This window comes from Echiichthys vipera (assembly GCF_963691815.1).
Source record: "Echiichthys vipera genome assembly, chromosome: 20".
In the NCBI taxonomy this organism is placed as follows: domain Eukaryota; kingdom Metazoa; phylum Chordata; class Actinopteri; order Perciformes; family Trachinidae; genus Echiichthys; species Echiichthys vipera.
In genome coordinates, this window is record NC_139845.1 from 5,681,915 (window position 1) to 5,704,335 (window position 22,421).

Genomic DNA, 22,421 nt, shown 5'->3' on the forward strand with positions numbered 1-22,421 from the left:
CAAGACGACAAGTAAACTGCTTTTAAAATGCTTGTTTTCTGAATCGTGTTGGGGTTTATCAGAGTGAAACCTATCTGCTGCTGAGAGTGAATGAGCAGCCTGTTCAGGGCACATATGAATTGTCTTTGCCCTCTGCGACTATTCCGCATGATAGACCTGACAGCTTTCTATAAAAATGCTAATAGGGATTATTGAGATAGCCTGCGGCACTTTTCCATCAGCTGAAAAAGAGTCATTATCTGGAGATTTAGTTGACATTAGTCCCTCCCCGCCGTGTCACCAGGTGAGGGAATTTAAGGATTTCAATAGCATACAGTGGATGGAGGTCTCTTGTCCCAGGATGGCTGCCTTTCTGCAGCTATGACTGGCGTGTTGCATCATCGTGAATGCGTGAGTCTAGACGGGAGGAACTGAGCCCCCCGCCACCGTCACATTGCATTACCGACTCCGTGCCGTGGTATCATCCCATCAAATTAGTCCTAATGAACACAGGCGAGTGGACTGAGGAGAGAGATAATCAAAGTTTTATTAAATGATCTTCTGTACATGCATAATGTAAAGGAAAGAGAGATGGATGTGTGACGTCTGTCTGCGAGGGGCTGATCTCTACCCCCCAGGATATGTGAATGTACGTGAAAGCAGAGCTACCTATGGACCCATTTAAAACCTACACGTTATTTTGCACAGAGCGGATCCTCAGCGGAGTTAAAGGATCTAAAATACAGAAAGTAAAATGCCCCTACCAGCCAAACCTGTTCCCTTGAGTAAACAAAAAGAGATGCATTTCAAATAGTATGTTCCTTCAGTTCATTTGGTTATCATACAAAAAGAAAAATGCACTGTAGCTCACTCCGCACATCTTAGATGCCGTAAACGGAGCGGCCGAGCATCTATGGAATATCGCAAAGACATAACTTGTAAACGATTTACAGCGTTTTTTTTAATTTATTTATTTATGTATTTTTTTTTAAAGGCGAGGGTTTCACCCTAAGGACAGGTATAATGCTCCGACGTTAACATTGAAATGCGTAAAGCACGTAATTCGTATAAAGTCTTGCTTGTGTCAGCTCCGTCATTCAAATTGGAATTATTAAAAGTACAGACGTCTTTGTTCAGGTGTGGAGATGTCCTGTCGGACTTCGAATGTGACAAGAAATGATGGGAAGAAAAAAAAATCGGGCACTAATGTTCATTAATGAAGGCACAAAGCACCTTAAGTTTTCTCCTTAAATATGACACTTAAGGCTTGATTTCTCCTTATGTAATGGTGTTACATAGAACCCCTTAAAGGTTTGGATCAGGGGTGTCAAACTGATCCAGTAAAGGGCCGTGTGGCTGCAGGTTTTCATTCTAACCAAGCAAGAACACACCTGACTCTACTTACTCAATCATCTGAACTGTCTTCACACAGTTGATTTGTTGGACCAGGTGTGTTTTTGATTGGTTGGAATGAAAACCTGCAGCCACACGGCCCTTTACTGGATCACTTTGACACCGTTTAGATGGTTAGAGAAAAGTGCTACAGCGACTTTCACCTGCAGCCTCTGGTCATTTCAGTGAAGGGAGGTTGGAAGGGAAGCAGTTATGGGTTGCACTCTTCAACCTTTAATTCAAACTCTGGTCAACACACACGGCTAAAATTTACTATTTCTTGACGATATTTTTAAAAATTTCATAAACAGAACAGTTCTATGCAGTGCTTTCTACGAGTCCTTTTTGCTTTCCCCTGTTCATTTTTGGTTTTCTGATGATTGTTCATTGAGGTTGATTCTCCGTTGTCGCTCTCCCCGCGAATAATGAGACGACATGTGATTGGCCAACTACTGCAGCAGCTACAGCCCATACAGTGTGTGGTGTGAAGTAGAGCGTGGTGTATTTGACACTTGAACCTATCCTGTCACCTTTTATTGTGACTGTGAGTGTCTGTTTCCAGTCACCATTTCAAACTGTTAAATAGGATAACACGCTTTTGGTGTCTGATAAAAATAAATGCATTAAAAGCAGAATATTTAAAATGAAGTACGGTACCACAATACCCATACATCCTAAGGGAAGCATTCATTGTCTTCACTTATCGGCCATGTTGTGTTTAAGATAGATTCCAGGGCGCTTACTTTGGCTGCTAAGGTCATTTGTGCAACAACTTAAAGAGATTCCTTAATTTATAAAACCAAGATAAGGAGAAAACCTTAAACGCTTAAGTGAACATTTGAAGGAAACCTTAAGGAGAATACTTAAGGGTGGTTTGTGCAACTTAACTCAGACTTGAAGGACAATCTTAGCTTAAGGTGTTTTGTGCAACCGGCCTCTGGCTTCGACAATTTTTTTCCTTTAAGAATTGGTCAAAAAAAAAAACACGTCACGTATTGCAAGTCACGATGCACTAGGCCCTCTGTAGCAGGTGGTTCTGTAGCAGTAATTATGTTGGATTTGGTCCAAGAGTTCCACAACAGAAGCTCCGTCGTTGCAAGTTCACTGATGAAACTGCACTTAATTCAAACATTGCAACACTGCAGGTCTTACTTAAATTCACCTGGGTGACTACTGCATGCACAGAAGGTTGATTTTTAACCTCTAAACAAGTTTTAAAAGACTTTGTGTGCGCTTGTTTGTGCAGCACATACATTCATTTTACTTTTGCTTTTTAAGACCTTATCAAAAATCCCCAAAAATGAACAATCTAAATGGCCTATATACAATACATTTACATTAAATATGTATACGATGACGGGACGATCCCCCACGAGACTGTCGGGACGTGGGCCCCTAGTTTCCCTCGGCTTTCACAACAAAAAGAATAAATCCTCCTCGGGGGGGATGTGTTTAAGGCTGCGAGGCGGCTCTGAAGTCGACTACTTTACAGTTTCATCCTCTAACACAAAGAGACAGAATCAAACAGATTAAAGGCCGTGCTGCTGGACTTGATCCAGGGCGGGAGGTCAGGAGGAAGGAGATGACAGGGACGCTCCGCTCATCGCCGCCTGTGTCAGGTTCTACCTCGTCAGCTGACCCACCACTTTCAGCAGAGTCTTGTTCTCCTGTTTCAGTTGCTCATTCTCGTCTTCAATGTCATCCAGGTCCTGGGGAAAAAGGGCGAAACAGACAACTCAGGGGTCAGGGGTTAGCACTCTCTGGACAGATGTATACACAATATTCACAACCCTGGTGCTACACCTCCAAGGTTAGTGTCAGTCTGTTTACATGCACGTTAGTAACCCCAAAAATGGCCCCATGTACACATGAGCAGGGGTTGAATGAGAAAATGACGGGAGCAATTCGACCTCCGGTACAGTAGGGGGGTGCTCCGCCAACATACAGCTGGTCTGAATACAGCTTTTTTCCCGGTTCACCTTTGTCAATATCACAAGTGGGCAACTTTTTGACAGAATTATGACAGAAACGAGTCTTCGTGGTAGTGATGTTACTTGCCATGGCGAAGTCCTCCCTCAGTTTAAAGGTAATGCTCTATTATTGTTGTTTTTTTTCACATTGTTTTCGCCGCTTTTGCTTCCTGGTTTATTCCATTTCCGGTTCAGAAATCACTAACGCCGAGTGGGGAGTTATGACCCCCAGAGCATGCGCAGACACGAAACCCGATAGTACTCCGGGTAAGATGTTTATATGCATGAGTACCCAGGTTACTAAAGGAGTTATCTAGGTCTTTTAACCGGGGTACGGCGTTTACAAGGAACCAGAGTATGCCCTTAACCTGAATATAATCTGGCTCTTAAACTGCATGTAAACACACTGCGTTAGCCTGAGAGTTAAAGTGAGTGCCTTGCTGCCAGGTTTCCTCCTCCAGCCAGGCTGCCCTGATAACAACAAATTAGACATTAACAGCTCCAATTAGTTGCAAATGAGAAAAGGCTCTCAGTTGCCACAGCACCGTTTCATCAAAGTGACGCTCCTCATTTTCGTTTGCTTCCATCAGAGTGAGCTCGGCTGCATTTAAGAGGGATTTGAAAAGTCAAACTGAGGAGGTCAGAAAGTTTCCACACGGCATGTGGTCTCTGCTGCAAAGGTAGAGTGATAGAAAGATGAGTTTCAGACCAAACCACTGTTGTTTTAATCTGGATTTGCAATAACAACGTGTGAAAGAGGCAATAAAAAGGAAAACCTCACACTTAAAATGTATTAATTAATTACCAAGTGTTTGTGTCGCTTGCCTCCACGATGAGAGAAGCACGTTTGCCAACAAGTCGACCATATCGTCTTAAAAATATGTCCATGTTGGGTTCACAGCCTTATCCACTGCCCTAAAGTTACCTGTTCACAACTTTATTACTTAGAACTCATCAGCTTCAATAACACAGACGTTTGTGTGTAACAGGATCTGAGTTCTCTACAAGACAGGATTTGGCTCTTCAAAGCGGATCAGGAGGAAGATATAAGTCCAGCAGCTGAGCTTTATCTTCCCTTTCTCTCCCAAATAAACTTCTACAGTCACTGAGGGTTCAATCTTCCTCCGCACGGAGACGGCAGACTGGATCAGCCGTTATCTCCTCATTTCCCATCAGGCCTTTGGGGAGCCTCTCTCAGGGACGTTCCTGATGGCTATCGCCACGTTGACCGTCCTTATATAAAGGCTGTCTCTTATGACCAGGGCGTGTGATGCTATCAGCGCGATGCCTCCCGCAATGCTGCACTCTTAGTGTGTATTATGACGACTACCGCGTCAAGATAATGACCGAGCAACATTCATTCGACTAGTTGCTGAGCGTGTACACATCACTTACTGCTGTGTTTGTGGGCAGAGCTTGATCTCTTGTTTAGATTTGATTGGCTCCGCAGGGAAGAGCAAAGTTCTCTTCTCTCCGAAAATTTGAGACATGAAAGTCTTTGAGATGCGTCCCCTCCCGCTACGTTTCCCTTCAGAGAGGCAAAACCACATCTGTGTTTTGCCGTCCAGCCTCTTTGACCCAGAAACACGGGCAAACGCTGCTAGTTGAGGAGGGATTGTTGACATTCAGGAGGGTTGAGAGGGTTCGGGGGGGTTTCACTTTGACGGCTGAATATAAAGAGACATCAGCGTACAGAAGCGTCCCCCCACCTTTCTAACCCTGACCGCACTGTGAGGGGGTAACAGGACCCCGACCTGGGAGGCCAAACCAAACTTAAAAACACGCATGACCCCTGCTAGCGGGTTCACGTCAGTGGGTGATTCTCCCAGTGTGATGGTTACAAGATCTCTGGTAATATCCCTGGTGATGTTTAGTTTTGGAGGATTTTCCAGTTCTTCAAACCTGGTTTCAAAGCTGTAGTCACGGCAACAAGTCCTAAAGCCCAGAACCTGCAAGTGCACATGTATTCACAGTTAGCTGGATTATGACCCAGATTTCTGAGGGTGAATCCAGCACATGAAGTCAATTTCAGATACAAATGGTGGCTGGCTGGCAGCTGTGAAATAAAGCCATTTTTTTGTGATTGTAATCTTGTTCGTAACACCCGAGGTAGATTGACAATACCACACTGGTTGGGTGAAGATGGCGAGGTTGTGATTTGGTGATCGTTTAGTTTGGCCTACTTTAGCGCAAGGTTCAAATGCACTCTGAGTGTTTTAATTGGAGGGATTTAGAGTGCTCTGAATGCTGGATCACTGCTGTAAACACACTGCATGAGAGTAAATCAAAATAAAGCAGAAAGTTGAAGACTTGACTCTTATTTATTGATCTTTTTTTTTTTGCTTTATTCAACAAAACGATCCGTCCGAACCCTCTGGGAGGATGGCCACAACAGTGTTTGTCTGAAAATACCCTCAAATTAAAGCTGACAAAAAGAAGAAGTCTCTTTTAATTCGCTTGACTCAAACAATCATGTTTGAAATTCTTATTCACAAGGCAGCAAATGGGTCTTAGGTCGATAAATCAACGAGACAATGTTACCTGCAGCACTGGGGAGCCGAAACTTTTAAGGCTCAAATGTCATCAAACTACTGGTGAAGACTGCACATACAAATGTGTCATCTTGTAAGTGTGTAAATCCAAAAAATAAAGGTTTGTTGGAGTCCAAATCCTAATGGACCAAAAGATAATTATAGTAGACAAACAAACAGCTATTACACACAACTCCGCTAAAATGCCAGTTGATGATTTACGGCCCACTCGAGCCGCCCACACATGAAAGCACAAAGGAACGCTCAAAATAGCAAACGTCAGAGCAGAAAATCACCGAGGCTGGACTCACTCTGTTAAGCAAGTCAATTTCCTCCTTCAGCTTCCCGATGAGGTCGTCTTTGTCCTGGTGGGCTTTCAGCAACCTGTCCATCTCCTGACGCTCTCTGGCCAGCTCCTGCAAACACACACCAGTCAGCAACATTATGACATGAAGTATAAGGATTGGAAAAACAGGGAGTAAAAACTGTAATTACTTCAGTTTTATTAGAAATGATTTTTGCCAGATCCATAAACACTCGCACTGGAGCAAGCTTTGATTGCTGCATGAAAGTCAAAAAAACTCAAGATAAACTTGACTGAAGAAGAAGTGTTGTGGGTTCGACTCCGACCTGCAGCCCTTTGCTGCATCTCTCTCTCACTCTGTCTCTCCATTTCCTTTCTGTCCTTTATATTAAAGGCTTGGAAAACTGCCAAAAAATAGTCTTTAATAGTACGGTTTTAGTGAAAATGCATGTGTCTGGAACAGTGGGTATTGTGACCGTCTTTTTAACAGGCTCTTAAAATTCCGTTCTAATCTATTACCTGTCATTTTAACTTTTTAAGTGATAAGACGAACTGTATCTAACAGAATAATATACAAAGCAATCTTGTTGATTATGCACAAAAACAGATGCACGATTTTTCCCTCGCAGTGACAGCGAAAGCCATTAAAAACACTTCAACCATTGTGCTATCACAGTTATTTTTTTGAAAAGGAACCTGCTGCACAACGTTTACAGATTGGTTAAGTTTGTCTGCAGAGACTGGTAGCATGGATGCTCATGTTTGTTAACAGAAAAGTAGACGTGTATGTGCTTTATACTCGCGGGCCAGCTCTCATAGAACCTTGATATGATCTTGCGGGCCAAATATAAAAACACCGCGGACCAGATTTGGCCCACGGGCCTGAGTTTGACACCCCTGCTATAAACCTTTTCAAAGTTATAAACATAAACAATCTAAATGTGTCCAAGTTTATTTCCTGTTGCAGTGAATGTGAATGACAGCAACTGACGGGAAGTTAACAAGGACCAAGGCTGTTGCCTAGCAATGGAATCCCATTAAAAAGGTCTATAAGTATTAGGTTTACATCCTAAATATTGCCACACAGGTGCTTTTGCTTTTCACTTTGATACCAAATTTTCCGCCATCTGCTGCGGCACAGAGCAGTTAAACTGGATGGGATGTGAATTAAAGCCACTGTCACTGTGGGGATCCACCTATTCAGTATATGAAGTTCACAGATTTTCAACGGAGAGCGGGAGCTCCAGCTGCCGCTGGCATGATGGATACTCGCCCGGCGAGTTGACTGTGTAGTGAATTAGCATAAACACGGAATGACTGGGCAACTCTGATCAAATATGAATCAAGATTCTGAGACTCAATCGCATATTTATTCATTCATTCATTCATCTTCAACCGCTTATCCCGGGGTCGGGTCGCGGGGGGTTTGAGCCAATCCCAGCCGACATCCTGAGGCGGGGTCCACCCTGGACAGGACGCCAGTCTGTCGCAGGGCACATAGAGATGAACAGAGACAGACCACCACTCACACCTACGGGCAATTTGTAGAGTCATCAATGAACCTAACACGTGCATGTCTTTGGACTGTGGGAGGAAACCGGAGAACCCGGAGAAAACCCACGCAGACACGGGGAGAACATGCAAACTCCACACAGAAAGGCCCAGGCCGGGATGCGAACCTAGAACCTTCTCGCTGTGAGGCTACAGTGCTAACCACTACACCACCGTGCAGCCCTCGATCGCATATTTCTCGCTTTAAATGTTTTCAGGAACACATTTCGGTGTGCAGTTGACCTGTAAAATGAAAAGGTTTGTGTTTCCTTTAACCTTAATACCGTCGAGCCTTAGAAAGCTTCGGATGTGCCAAACCCACAACTACAAACAGCTGTATTCAACAATGGAGAGCATTAATCTGTTGCCACGACTTCTTTATCGACGGCACATTTTTACTTTCAAAAGCATCTGGTTTTAAAAAATGGCGTTAACACTAAAGTCGATAAAAAAGCTTTGACTTTCGTTTCAATCAGATATATAATTTTCTATTTCCAAATTCAACATATTCTTCAAAACAAGCAATCTGTAATAATCAAAGGAGCAGATTGTCAGTGAACAATGCATTCAGAGTTCCTCTCATTATAGTGCTTTTGTGCTTCGTTCAAATCGTACTTGGTTAAAAGCCAGCCTGCTCCTGTCCGCCTCTTCTGACAACTACAGTGAAATAAATATATTAGTCTTAACTGAGGCTCTTTGTACGCACAGAGGTTTTCACATGCACACGTTTTCAAGCTGTGGTTCGTGTTAAAACCATAAACTGTTTCCATAGAAACCAATCAGACAGGTACAGTGGGAGGTATAAAACATACTCTGAGCTTCTCTCCTCTCTGTCTGCATCATTCATGTCTCATCAATGCGTGTTACTAATTCAACCTCTTCCCCGGAGTTGTTTGTGCTTTGTCGTCTCGCAGGTCTCAGCTGATGGTGGTGGTGCCTGCTGCCGTGGTCCTGCATGACGCTTCCTGCTGCTATTATAATCACCTTAGCTGTGCTTGTTTCTACTACTACTGTTTCTACTACTGTACATTTCTGTGCATTTGAGGGTTTCTTTTAGTAATATCTAAGGATAAGTTGGAGGCTAAAGTCTCAGAGGTTTCCCTGACTGCAATCTCAAATGAACAGACCCTGGGCATACACACCTCCGCCTGTAGAAACACTGCGCACAAAAACAAGTGTGTGAAATGGGATTTTCAAAGTGTTGCTGGTGCTAACTGAGAGAAATACCACACACCGAAGTCACGGAGGTCAAAGCAGCGCTTACTTTAAAAACACTTTTTCTGAAAGCCACCCGAGCGACATTTGATTCAGAGTTGAGTTTCCGCAGTGAGGGGTTGAGTGTCTGATAGGAACCGTGTGGGAGGGAAAGACATATCTGCACCGTAAAAGGTCATCGCTTCGACAACACTGAGGAGGATTTGTGACAGTGCTGAGCTGCGCTTTCCAGCCACACAGAAACGGAAATTTCATTGAAACAAAGAGCGGCTGATAGAAGCTTTCAGTCGGCCCAAAAAGTTGTGGGTGGACCCTCCCAGAACCCGGGGAGCATTAACAAGTTGATAGGATTTGGTAGTGATAGCATGTCGATCATAGAGCAGACACTTCCTCTTTGATTTTACATTTATATAGTGATTGGGGTCGTGTGCAAGACTAAATATCCCTGCCTCTATCACTGCCGCAAGAGTGTTTTAAAAACTGAAACCCAAGCACCTACTGTAAGTGCCCAGGAGTTTGGGTAACAACTGTTTCTTCTCTGTCTCTTTATTAATCTATTTCTACGTGAAATGAATCTGCCTTTGGGTGCGGCTGAAAATGTTGAGATCAGAGCAACGATGTGACAGGAAACAAGAATTGTGAAATATAAAGACAATGAAAATCCGGCGTGAACAGGGCAATCATTTAACTGGCTTGTGATTTGGTGGAGTGTTAGCTAATGCCAGTAGTGATTAGCAGTCAGCAGTGAAGACGTACCTTCTCCAGCTCCTCCATCCTTTTCTCCAAAGTCCCTGGTGGTGCTGCAGCCCCGCCGTCTCTGCCGTGACGGTTGTGTCGTTGTCTGCTGTTCCCACCGACCTCTTCCTCGGATCCCGGCCCTGCAGAGCTGTTTACAAACACACACACACACACACACACACACACATAAAACATGACTACAATATCGAATGCAACTCGAATACCTCCGACAATATTCTCCACATGACACGCAACATCGAAGGACGGCGAATTATGTGTCGATTTCCACTGTGCAATACTGCATTCACACTGAGGCTGTTTGAAGGTATGAATCATGGCCACATTATTAGACTTCAATGGGATGACACATCCATCATCAAAAGAACAGGTGGGAATATCTTCTGTGTGCCCTTTCAATTAGGCCTGCATTATTAACATCCCTCTGTCTTTTATTCCACTAATGGAAAAAAAGGCCATAAAGGGTTTGCAACTTTAATGCGCGAGGGATTCTGATTAAGAAACAATTTACATATTACAAATTCAAATTGGCTCAAGAATGACACTGTGCATCACTGTTCTTTAAAAAAAGGTTTCGTATGCAGCTGGAGCAGAACATTAACCTTATCTCCTCCTTAGAGACGGACTCTGGGGCAGCGGGGAAAGAATATTCATGCACGGTTTATTTTCTTGCTGACTTTATTTCAACAACTATTGACGAGGAAACTTGGATTAAGTTGCCGTCTCTGCGCCTTTCACCTGCCTACAATCACTCCCGGTGGGAACAGATGGTGTCAGGTTTATAAAATCTCCCTGGGAAACACATTATTCTGTGTGCGTCTGTAGGCTTCACTGACTTGTGTGAAGGGAGCTGTCTGCATATTTCTACAGCTGAAACAGACAGGAAAGCTCCCGCCAAGAAGAGGGACAAATATAAACTCCTTTGTACCATCTGCACTCTTTTCAGGATCTGCCAAATATGACGTTCCCATTATTAGACAGCTTCATAATGTACTTTTAAGTCTGAGATCGGAGACACGGTAGTGGGCAATGTGCTTAAAACTGTCACAATATAGAAAATATGTCTATATTTTTTTCTCTCTTTGGCATTGTTAGAGTTTACTGACAGTGTACAGACAGACCAGAAAGACGGGGTGAAAAAGAGGGGGAGGACATGCGACAGTCAGAATCGAACAGTGGGAGCTGTGGTTATACGGTAAGCGTCTAATGTTTAGAGCCCTACCCATTAGTCTGCCACAATTCTGGAAATTCAGTTGTGAAACCATTGGCAGGTGAAATAATCAGACAGCCCAGCTGAAACTTTTGTGGTCAAACTTAGTAATGTTACATTCGCTAGTTCGGTGTTTTTTTTTTTTTTTTTTTACCTTGATTGAAGCATCAAGAGGTGGATAATTAGATGTTAGACCCTCACTTTTAGACTTTTGTGAGTTTCGTTTTCACGGGGGCATCCATCAGGAATCAGGAAATCATAGATATTGTAGCTGCTAGCCTCCCTAGGGAGGTGTTCCAGGCACGTCCAGCTTGGAGGAGGCCTCGGGGAAGACCCAGGACCAGGTGGAGAGATTAGATCTCCACACTGGCCTGGGAACGCCTCAGGATCCCCCAGTTAGAGCTGGTTAATGTGGCCCGGGAAAGGGAAGTTTGGGGTCCCCTGCTGGAGCTTCTGCCCCCGTGACCCGACCCCTGATAAGTGGTTAAAGATGAGATAAGATGAGATGAAATGAAAGCGTGACAATTTTATAACCGCGGTTATGAAAAACGTGATTAATCCCGACATCCTTAGACGCGAGCCCTACGATGTTAACAAAATTCTGACTCCTCTTTCTGAGGTTCAGCTATTCGTCTTTCCTCCATTGAGGCTACTGTGCCATTTGTCATACAAAAGCAGAGGCAGTATTTTTTACTTTTACACAACCAACAGCTTATTTTTCGCTCATCCTTAGAGAGACCCTTATATTGCAGCCCTTTATTTTTGATCAAGAGCGAGTCCTTGAAACAGTCTCCTTGGCACTCGCCTACGCCAAAATCGTGCATTATATTTGTCTCTCTCACTGTAACCTCTTCAAGGCTACTTTTTTCTTTATCGACACAAGCACACATGCAAAAATCTTGTGCACGTACACACACGTATACATTACACACCGTGACAGCCAATACGTCCCCTCGCCATGAGGCCGGAAAGGAGCCAAAGCAATGACATGCCATGTGCATCTACATCCAAGCATGTCATCTTGTTTCAAGAGGTATATCCCTGGTCGTGCACACACGCACACACACACACACACAGACACACAGACACACAGACACACACACACACACACACACACACACTAACTAACACACACACACACAAACACACACACAAACACAAGCTCTAGGGTGCTCAGCGGGTATCGAAGCTAAGCCTAAACAGCCATGGCCTCGATACTAAATACCACACAGTGGCCAATTAGCACCCTGCAGCGTGAGGTCTGGGGGAGAGCGAGGCTGAGCCCATCACACACTCTCAGGAGCCTCAGCAGGTGGGACGGAGAGAGCACAGACGGCAGCGGTCACAGGTATCACAACGTCTCTCACAAACTCGAGTGTCAATTTATCGGAACTACTGAGAAAACCACAACATACAGTACTCAGCCATCTGATTAACATCCCGCCTACATGCCATTCCCCCAAATAGCAAGAGAACATCAAGACGAACTCCATTCAGAGTGGTTTCGAGCTGGTAGTTTCAAGAGGTAATCAGTGATATCTACCTGTAGCTTTGCACAAAATGACGACAAATGTATAGTTGTGGACTCGCAATGGCAGCTGATCAACGCCAGTCACTCCTCTTTTATCTCAATGGCAGTAAGAGCGGTGGACCGCCAGGCGCTGAGGAATGAGCTGAGAAACCTTTTCATTGCTCTCTGCTTCATCTAGGTCTCTATGCAGAGGGACGTCTGCACCAATCGCGGACTGCAGTGTTTCTAGCTCCACCTATAAGTATCGGATCAGAGTGCTAGTTACCTCAACAGAGGAGTAACGAAAAAACAGAACAGAACAGAACAATTGAACATTCGAATAAACATAAAATAACTATTCTTATGTGTAACTAACTGAATTCATCTGGACCGCTCAGTGAAAATGAGGCTTTAGTGTCCCTCCTGCCCTTTAACACTCTGTGCCAAGCATTCTTGCAGTTGACATTTGAGATTTGTTTAAAAGCTCGGAGGTAGGTACAAGTTTGTTTTCTGCCAACGGTTCACAGTAATAATCACCTCTCTGACACCATGTAACATGACACGCGCTGTACCCTGAAGAGCTAACAGACGGCAAACACCAGTGTCAGCTTTTAGCAACTTTATTTAATTTCCAGTCTCTCTCTGACACGGTGTCATGGGACTCTCAGACGCTCTGTTTTCCACTTGGCTCAGGTGAAGTATGAAAAAAGACAATGGCCATAAAGAATCAACTTGTAGCTCTGCTTCAACTGTGCGAGAGTCTGGCGAAGGCCTGGCTTACATGTCAGAAATTCATCTGAATGTCCGAGAGCGGTCAAGTTGGGTTATTACTCCTCAATCCCAGTTGTAAAATGCGCTTATTGGAATTCTTAATTTGTTCCCCTTTAAGTTCCATCAGACATGTTCAACTCCCCAATATTAAATACTACATGAGTTTGTAACATTGCAAAAGGAGTTTTTGAGGAGAGCAGGATCACACTGTGCAGAGGAACGACTTGAATCTAGACAGGGGAAAAAAGATAAAGTGACTGAGACGGCAGAGTGTTGAGAGTAAATTAGAAGGGAGACACGTATCAAGTTGCTCTATCAGACATCTTGTGCTGCCCGGCCCACCTGGCGGGGTTATCCATTGCAGAACTGCGGAGCGTCCAAGTGCAGCCGGGCCGACTGATGAGAGCAGCGGCCATAATTACACGGCCAGATTGAATGTCAGCTGGTGAACTTGGCTGTTAGGGTTGGACACCAGTTCACAATTTGGTTGCAAATAAAGCAAAAACACACTGGACACAAACAGATGTTCTCAAAGGACTTCACTGCTTTTAATCTTGATTGTGTAAAAGGTTGCATTAATCAAAAAGAGTCATTTTCTTCAAGAGTTTGGTCCCTCCTATTTAATTTGTATTGAAGTTATAATGGAAGCAAATTCAGGAACATTTATTTTGTGCTTTTTGCCACAACTGGCAGAAAGTGGAAAGGAAAACACGCCTGGCCCATGAGGAGGTCCAAACATCAATCCTTTCTGGAGGTTGTTTGAAAATATCTGAAAGGCCTTTATTAAATGCAATCTTCCGAAGCAATCTTGACCGAGACGAACCACACGTTTTAAATTTCAAACCATTCAAAGCAAACGATTTACTTTCAACACCCCCCTGCGAGCTGTGGCAGTGAAGTGACGGTCTGAACAAAGAGTCCAAGGCCCACACGGCGTCCTGTCATCTACTGTTCAAAACAGTCATCACAGAAGCACGGAAAAGGGGGAATAGGGGAAAAACAACAACAACGACGCACCAGGACCAGCCCTGGGACCAATATCTGAGGGAATCTGTTGTTGTAACTAATGACTCAAAGTGATGTTTCTCATCCCGGCCTCTGTTGCTTCTCTTCACACATTACCAGTGATGCTGGAGCAGATAAGCTCCGCTCTCAGTGTCAGGATAATGAAATGAGACTCACCTCTTGTGGCGACCGCTCCCAGATCTGGGGGTTTCCTAAAACAGAAGAAGGAAAGAATCACTGTCAGTTCACAAACAATAACTCAAGGGTGTAAAGATTTAAAATATATTATTTCAAGTATATAATTTCAAGTAGTACAGTAAGTGCAGAAAAGCGGTCGATATCAGAATGAGTTTCTAGGTATCGTTTGTTGTGTTAATCTGCCTTGGGTGCCTTTGGTTCCCCAAATACGGAAAAATAAAATCCATCTACGGGATAAGAGAAATTTATCAGGAGCAGCATTAACAAAACGCCTTCAGGTTGTGTATGAACGTTTGCGAATCGCAGCTGCTGTGCTGATATATAGATGAGCTTTGTTCCATTTAATAGTTCAACAGGGGTCCTATAGCCCCCAGTTATGGAAGGCAATCTTGTTTTGCAACACGGAGGTGCGTGTTTATCTTCTTTTCCCATTATTGTATGATCCAAAGGTTGTTTAGATGTATACAGCGGTGATGCTCCAGTAAAATCGCCTTCAGTTAAACAGCGTTTTCCCTCAACAAAAAAAATGAGGTGTGTGAGATGAATACGCATCTCCTCTTTCCTACGGTCTTGTGCAGTGAAGGGTCCCGGGTTTGACGGAGGGGCCTTGGCTCTGCTACAATCTATCAGTCAGAGCGAGAGGAAACGTTGTGCCCAACACTTAGCATGCAGCAGCCTCTCTCGCTGGCATATCATCCATTACCTGTGGATGAAATCCCGACTCTCATCTCTTCCCTGGCTCAAGCCTGGATAGATTTAGTAGGATGGAGGACGGTGAGAGGCAGCAGCAGGTCATACACTAAATAATACATCATCTGCGCATCAGACCTGGGTCAAGCAACACCTGGATTTAAGCGCACTTTGATGAAATTTGTTCTAGAAACTGACATTTTCTAGGATTTGGTGTAATCCCACAGCTGCCAGTTCTATAGATGTTCAATCTTTTCCACAAACTGTCTTATCATGAATTTAGTTGAAGGCAGACAGCTGCTGCTACTCTACACGTGGACTGAACTCTAATTTCAGACTTGGCCTAAACACATTCAGTTTGAAACAAAGTGGGACTTTAACCACGGGGCTGGTTTGTCGGAGACTTTTAGAGGAGTAGAACTGCACTGTGCATACCGGGGTTAAAGATGGTGTAATTTAAGGGTTATATTAAAGGGATAGCATGGATTTTTTGCGAGTGTGGTTGTATGAGGTACTTATCCCTAGTTGCTTTATTACCTACAGTGATAAACGCTGGCAGTGAAGTGAGCCGCTACAAGCAGAAAGGAAACTCACTGAATGAGAAGGTGTGTCCAAACTTTTGCTTTGTACTGTATATGATAGAATAGAATAGAAAAACTTTAATGATCCCAAGCTGGGAAATTGCAGCGTAAAGACAATACAGAAAAAGAGTAAGAAAGATCAGGGGCTCGTATAAAACATTTGAAGTTTTCAAAGCAGTTGTAAACCGCTAACAGAGCCACCAGTCAATACAGATCACAGTGCAGGAATAAAAAATGCTGTCTATATGTAAATGTGTGTTTACTCTCCTGCCTTCTCAGTCTAGTGTAGTTTGTAAAAGCCAACAGGATTCTTTGAATATACGATTGACCTGGAAACGCAATCTGCTTGTTCCTTACGCGAACCGGACCATATGTAGGAAACAATTTACTGGTTTCACATTTCCCCAAATTATGAATACGTCAGTTTTGTAAGATCCAGCATGAGCAAGTTTGGGATATTCAAAGTCCACTGGCGTGCTATACAAGGGTCAGTAGAATGGATTGATTATTTTCTTAAGGTGAAAAGGGGTCGAAAGACGAGTCAAAACAACAATATGAGGGAAGGTCACAGCGGTCGCTCAGCAGACGCCGTGCCGATACTCATTTGCACACAGTCAAAACAAAAGAGCGAGAATGATACTTATATGATACTGAGTCTGAGTCTGAGTGGTGACTCTAGATCCAAAGCAGAGGGATTTCATCTCCTCCATAAGAATGTATTAGTCACATCACAGACGTATGGATATCTATTGGTATTAATGGTATTATGTATGTTTTCTGATACGAAAACCTTTTTTATAGAACATATAACGCAGAAAACTTTCTTTAAATGGTCAGCAATTGACTGCTACTTACAGTGCTCTATGACTGATACTTAAGCGCTCTTGAGCTATTTTTAATTTGTATTAATTCTTTATTCAACTGGTCTGAAATGGTTTGATACTAAATTTACAGTGATTTAAGCTGTTCGTTTTATTTTATTTATTCCTTATCTAAATTGACTGATATGGTTGTCTGTCTCTGTTCATCTCTATGTGCCCTGCGATGGACTGGGGTCCTGTCAAGGGTGGACCCCGCCTCACGCCCGATGTCAGCTTCAGCTCGAGCCCCGCCCCCGCGACCCCGACAGGGACAAGCGGTTGAAGATGAATGAATGAATGAACTTGTAAGACTTTTAAGCTATTTATCTTTTTTCTCCGTTTTTATTTCCATAATTGATGACCTTTGCAGAGTCATGTCAGTGCAAAATCCACAAAGAAAAGGTTTGTTTTGATTCTAAGTACTGTATCAGCTGCCACATCGGTAATCAGGCCCTAGAAGAAGAGAAGCAGAGACTTTTTGGACTGGTATAAATTAAATCCAGGTTTCTAATTATATGCAGTAGCTTGCGGGCCATCATTACTCCTGATATTACAGGATACATCTGACAATGAATTCATATTCTTTACAGAAAACATCCCAAACTTAATTTGCCACATTAATGCTGCAGCTTTTGGCAGTGTTTCACTCCTGTCTGGGATCTGAATTTGCGAGGCAAGGTCAGCGTAATTCATGTATGACTTTCTCCACTGCACTCGATGCAAGCATGTGCAACTTTATTTATCATGCTCGAGCTGTGCTGACAGCTCCCATAAGCCCGGCTGCAGAGCTGCTCAGAATACGGAGGGACAATACCACAAGTACTTTATCTCTGAACTGCAGCAGATTGCTACTCGAAGTGCAGTTCTGTCGTGTAACACTCCACGCCACATTGAAATGTCTTGGTCTGACATTTAAGGCTTGATGCGATCTATGATTTATGTCAACAGCTCATTAAATACAAAGCTCTCTAAAAGGAATGCTATCTTCTTGCATGAAAAGGTGATCTTTGGCTTTTCATCCAGCTGACTAATGGTGCAGCGCTCGGAGCATTCCTCTGTGCAGAGCTGATTAAGATCACAATTTTACTGGAGGCATTCAATAAATTCAAGAGAGAAATAGATGCTCTTCAAATAGGGCTGCATGATTGGCATTTTGGAAGAAGCAGACGGGCAAAATACATGAAGCAGCAAAACTAGGCTCCTGGAAAGTCCCTGGCACAAGAGAGCAACTAGCAAGTACTGTTGCTTATTGCTGTATTTAATTATGATAATAATAATTATGGGCTAACATTGTATCTTCTGTGATGTACTGATCTATGATTATAGCAGGGATGCTTTTCAGTTCTCTCACACACACTGGTTTAGTTTAGATGCTAACCTCACCTAGCTGTCTAACTCTCTGACGCCGTCTGAAGAAATAGATGTTAAAATGCCAACCTGAGACATCAATCTACTGACTGAAGACGAAAACACGTCTAACCTGCAAACTACACTGTAAACAGCTGCAGGGGGTCATGTTAACCTCTTGCCCTGTTTGTGACTGGTACAGCTGTTGCATGTGTATTAGTCAAAGGCATTTCCCCCTGTTTTCCTCTTTTCTCCAAGGTTCTTAATTTGGCTTTTCTTTCACCCATGAAATGTCTGCACTACAAAGCGAAGAATCCTAGCTACTCGATCTGCAACAGCACCTTCTTTTTATGTTTTAAATCTGAATAAAGTGAAGTGTCGGGCTGTCGCAGTGATCAACTTTCCCCTGCAGTGATTTAGGATGGCTCAATAGTGTGATAGGCAGAATTAGCTCATATACACGTATGGTATGTAGATTAATGGAGAACCAAATTTATCAAGCACGAGACGCGACACAGCAACAGATGCTGAGGTTAGCACAACAGGTGGACTGGCGAGAGCAGGAAGACCTGTCTGCGGACTCCCTGTCAGCTACAACAGCAACGGGGAGAGTTGGGGATGAGACGAGGACAATGTGTTGCCGTTGCTCCACAGTTGTATTAAGTGTCAATGGAAACGCATCAAACGTGCTAGCGCGAGGTGCTTCAGGGGCTCAACTGGTAGATAGCATGCCCCATATATCAAGGCTGTATCCCTGCCACAGCCACCCATATCTCCCAATGTGCCAATCACCGGGAAAAGAAAAAGACAAACTGGAGACTGACTCCTTATCCCTGCTGCATGCAAGCAGCCTTTAGACAGAGCCATTAAACAATTCTTGTTTTCATTATGAATTTATTTAACACTCAATACACACACACTGGTGTATAAACAAGAAGAGTCTAGCCTCATAGAAACGTGAGCAAAGTCCTGTGCAGTTGGCTTGCCCTCTCGTAAACATTGAGATTATCACTTAAGCCTTGGTGCGGTGTTGTGTCCCCGGTTTGCTGTGAACATGTTCTTTAGTTTCTCACCAACTACTTCAAGTCTTTTTGCAGGTAGCAGCCCTGTCAAGGATGAATATTAGTGAGGTTCAGTTGGCTTATACAACAGAAATCCTTCAAATCTTGAATCAACAGAGGTGTGTGTGATCAAATATTGTTTCAGGCAACGAGATCAAATTCAGTTTGCTGCGAACACAAGGGGTTGCTGCTCCCGGTTGGAAATGCCATGTGATGGGCGGAATATGTCCCTGCTGTTAGGACAAGACGTTTTGCATCAGCACCGCATTCTTGGACTGAAAGGTGCTAATTAAAAATGCAAACGAGGCTTGTTTAAAAGTGCTGGATGGAGATTTGGAGCTGTATGTGGTTTTCCATGTGAGAGAGACACCTGAACCGCTCTGTTATGGACCTGGCGCCACATTAAAAGCAGATGATCCCCAGGAATGTTCCATATGGTTCAGACTGCTGGATCACTGCAACGGGTTTACTTGTAGGATCTGCATACCAGAGGGAGGTAAGGCCTGATAACCAGGACCACATGCCCGCAGAGGGCCTCTCTCACCGGCCGTCACTGAGTCGGCACGTATCAGATACATGTGTCCTGTCACACAAATCTAAATGGAACACAGGTCCCCAGAAAGAGATTTTAACTCAAAACATGTGATTTCACATCCAAGGATCCGTCGCGGAGTTTCTATTTTGTCCAGCTAACAGAGGAGTTACTGCTTGTTTTGGTTGGGAAAGGCTCGGAGACCTGGTGAAACCGTTAACAGGCTCACAGCTCTGAACAGAACTTTGTTTTTAAAAAACTTTCTGTCCAGATATCTTGATACCAGCTAAGAGGCCCATGTGGACGCTGTATATCATAAAGCGTCAGACAATTGCCTGTCTCCCGTTGATAAATGGGGCCCGAGAGGAGCGGCACATTTTTGGGATGCTCCATCTTTACAGATGTCAGACCGACAGCTCTGTAGTAAATCCGTTGACCACGTTGGACCTCACTGGCTCCTTATTTCTCCCAGGCCGGGCTTTTTATGAGCGCGCTGGCACATGTCAGGACCCCCAGCAGAATATGAACGTCGGCTTTATATGAGTGACAGTGAGACCTCTAATGGTTAGTGTCTGCATAACCCCATCTGCTCCGCGTTTCACATTCAGAAGGCATGAATGGACTTACTCTGTTTTAAACAGAATCTCTCACGGTAAATGGAGAGTGGGGAAGCTGCGGAAAACGATTATGCTTGTTGTTTGTTTATGCATAGTCTACCTTATATAAAGAGACAACTACTCTGCTTTTTATTTTCCACTTCTCAGCAGGTGCTGTCACGTTCTTCCTGTTGTGTATATGTGTTTGTGTACATATTTTATACACGAGCCCTCGCCTCGCATAAACAGTCTCAGACGATTCCAGCCCCAAACAAAATAAGCCTGCTGATGCGCAACAGCCGATCCATCTGGAACTCTTAGCTACATCCCCAACAGGAGTTGTCACTCAGTATCTTTTATTTCCTTCAAATAGCAATTTATATGTAAATCAGTGTCATTTTACAGAAATACAAACACAGTAGAGTTGTAGTAGAACACAGCTGGATGCTTTTCATATCCTGCATGTGCGACGTTTCATATTTAAAACCACTCACTTCTGAATATGAAACACGACCCTCAACGAAATAAAGAGACTCGTCATGAGATTACGAGCATGTCATTTGTGATTTGGTTTCCCTTTTTACTAACTGATTTAGTCCTCGCTCTACAGACGCCTCCTGGACGTATTTAGAGGAAGAGCAGGCTCTTTCTGTGTGCATTCACCTTTATCAAATAAACAAAATTGCTTGCCAAGATTGAAAGCTTCATTATGTAGACATCAACTGTCTCACACTGTTAAGAACCAGGTACTGTATGTATGTATATACTGTATGTATATATATATATATGTATGTATATACATATACGCACACACATAATAGTTCCTTTTATTCAAGATCATTCTGTTACATTGGACGCCAGTCAATGGCAACACATCCCCTTTGTGCATGTGTCAGTGTTGTGTCATAAATGTACTTATTATCCAGTTTTAAGCCAAAAGACACACTTTTTATATCTTAGTCTAGTTAACTCCATATTTTAATCGGATGAAGGATTTTAATCATCAAATGTATGGATTTTAAGTTTTCAGAGACACAAGCTGAGCATTATTTTTCCTACTACAGCGAACGCATGTCCAGCCCTACTCTGCCTCTAATCAGTTAGCACTTGTTTTCTTCGATTGCCTGGGTTGGTTAGGTCTAGGCATGAGTAGTGAGATTGGTTAAGATTGGAAGGGCGTGAAAAGTAACGCCAAAGTAACATTGCCTCACGTCCTTTGTCCGCCAAACAGTGTTTAATGGCTTTCTTCTGCTCAGTTTGGCTCCCCGTAAAAACCTCATGAACAATGAAAATTGAAGGAATCTTAACCGGGAGAAGCTGACTGCAATGAGGGCAACAACTCCCATGACCCCTCGCTACTTCACAACGTCACCAAACCGTATCTTTTGTTATTGTTTTGATTGAGAGACCCTTAACGGCAGGATATTACATACTGTGCCTTTAATCGATTGCACATTTAGTTTGTAAAACAATGAAAAGGCCCAAGGTGACATCTGCAAATTCATAATTTTATCTATCCAAAGATGGATCTTGTGAATATTTGGTAATTTGGCTCCATAAAAGTCTTTGCTGATGAAAATGTTTGTAGCTTCCAGATCAATTAATGGACGATTCCTCCCAACACTCAAACTATTACAAAGTCCATCTCTCTATAAAACCACATGAACAAAAGCTGCTTTGTATGATCAACCTGCTTTAGCAATAAGGAAATGATGCCACCAAAAAACCAAAAGGTCCTAATCCTAAGAGGATACATCTCTCCAAGTGTCCTTAACAGCATTTTAGGGTATTTCTTTTTGCTTTTAAGTGATTTCACAGCAATGATGAAATGCCGAGACACCACTGGGTTTTGCATCACTGCAGCTTTTCACACAAACTCAAGTCCTGAGCTCCCTGGGTGTCTCCCTGAGCAACAGTGCCTCTGTTTGGCAGCACCGATGTATCAATCTGTTCAATGTTCTGCTTGAGTAAAGTGTGGAGAAGAAGTAGAACATCATACGAGTCTATGAAACAGGCTGGAATACACAGGCGCCGCTGCAGAGACATCGTATTGGATGTCATGTTGTACGTTTTGGCTATTAATGACCTCTTTATCAACTGTGTGTGATGTTCCTTAACATCTCAGAGACACAACCATTGTTTTCCACATGGTTAGTGACAAATATAGAGGTACAGAAAATATATTATGAGTCCTCCTTCCTCCCGTCATATCATTTCTTACCATTAAGTGGCCGGTAGCAGGGTCAGCTGTCATGGACTCGTTCTGGAAAGTGTTGGCCTGAACCAGCTCCTCCTCCTCCCTCCTGTTCTTCTCGCCTGCGTCGTCATCGTCCAGCTCATCCAGACTCTGGGAGAAGAGGAA

General features: G+C 43.4%; 1 protein-coding gene across 1 annotated transcript in view; it reads right to left on the reverse strand.

Annotated features, from left to right (window-relative positions):
- Positions 1-516: 516 nt before the first annotated feature.
- Positions 517-22,421, reverse strand: part of pawr (PRKC, apoptosis, WT1, regulator) — a 71,293-nt gene continuing 49,388 nt past the window's right edge. Inside the window, exons 3-7 of the mRNA XM_083935577.1 lie at positions 22,281-22,406; positions 14,372-14,406; positions 9,699-9,828; positions 6,184-6,288; positions 517-3,080 (exon numbers count right to left, since the gene is read on the reverse strand). Of these exons, the coding sequence (XP_083791703.1) occupies positions 2,994-3,080; positions 6,184-6,288; positions 9,699-9,828; positions 14,372-14,406; positions 22,281-22,406 (483 nt within the window). The 3' untranslated portion in view covers positions 517-2,993. The remainder of the gene's footprint in view (positions 3,081-6,183; positions 6,289-9,698; positions 9,829-14,371; positions 14,407-22,280; positions 22,407-22,421) is intronic.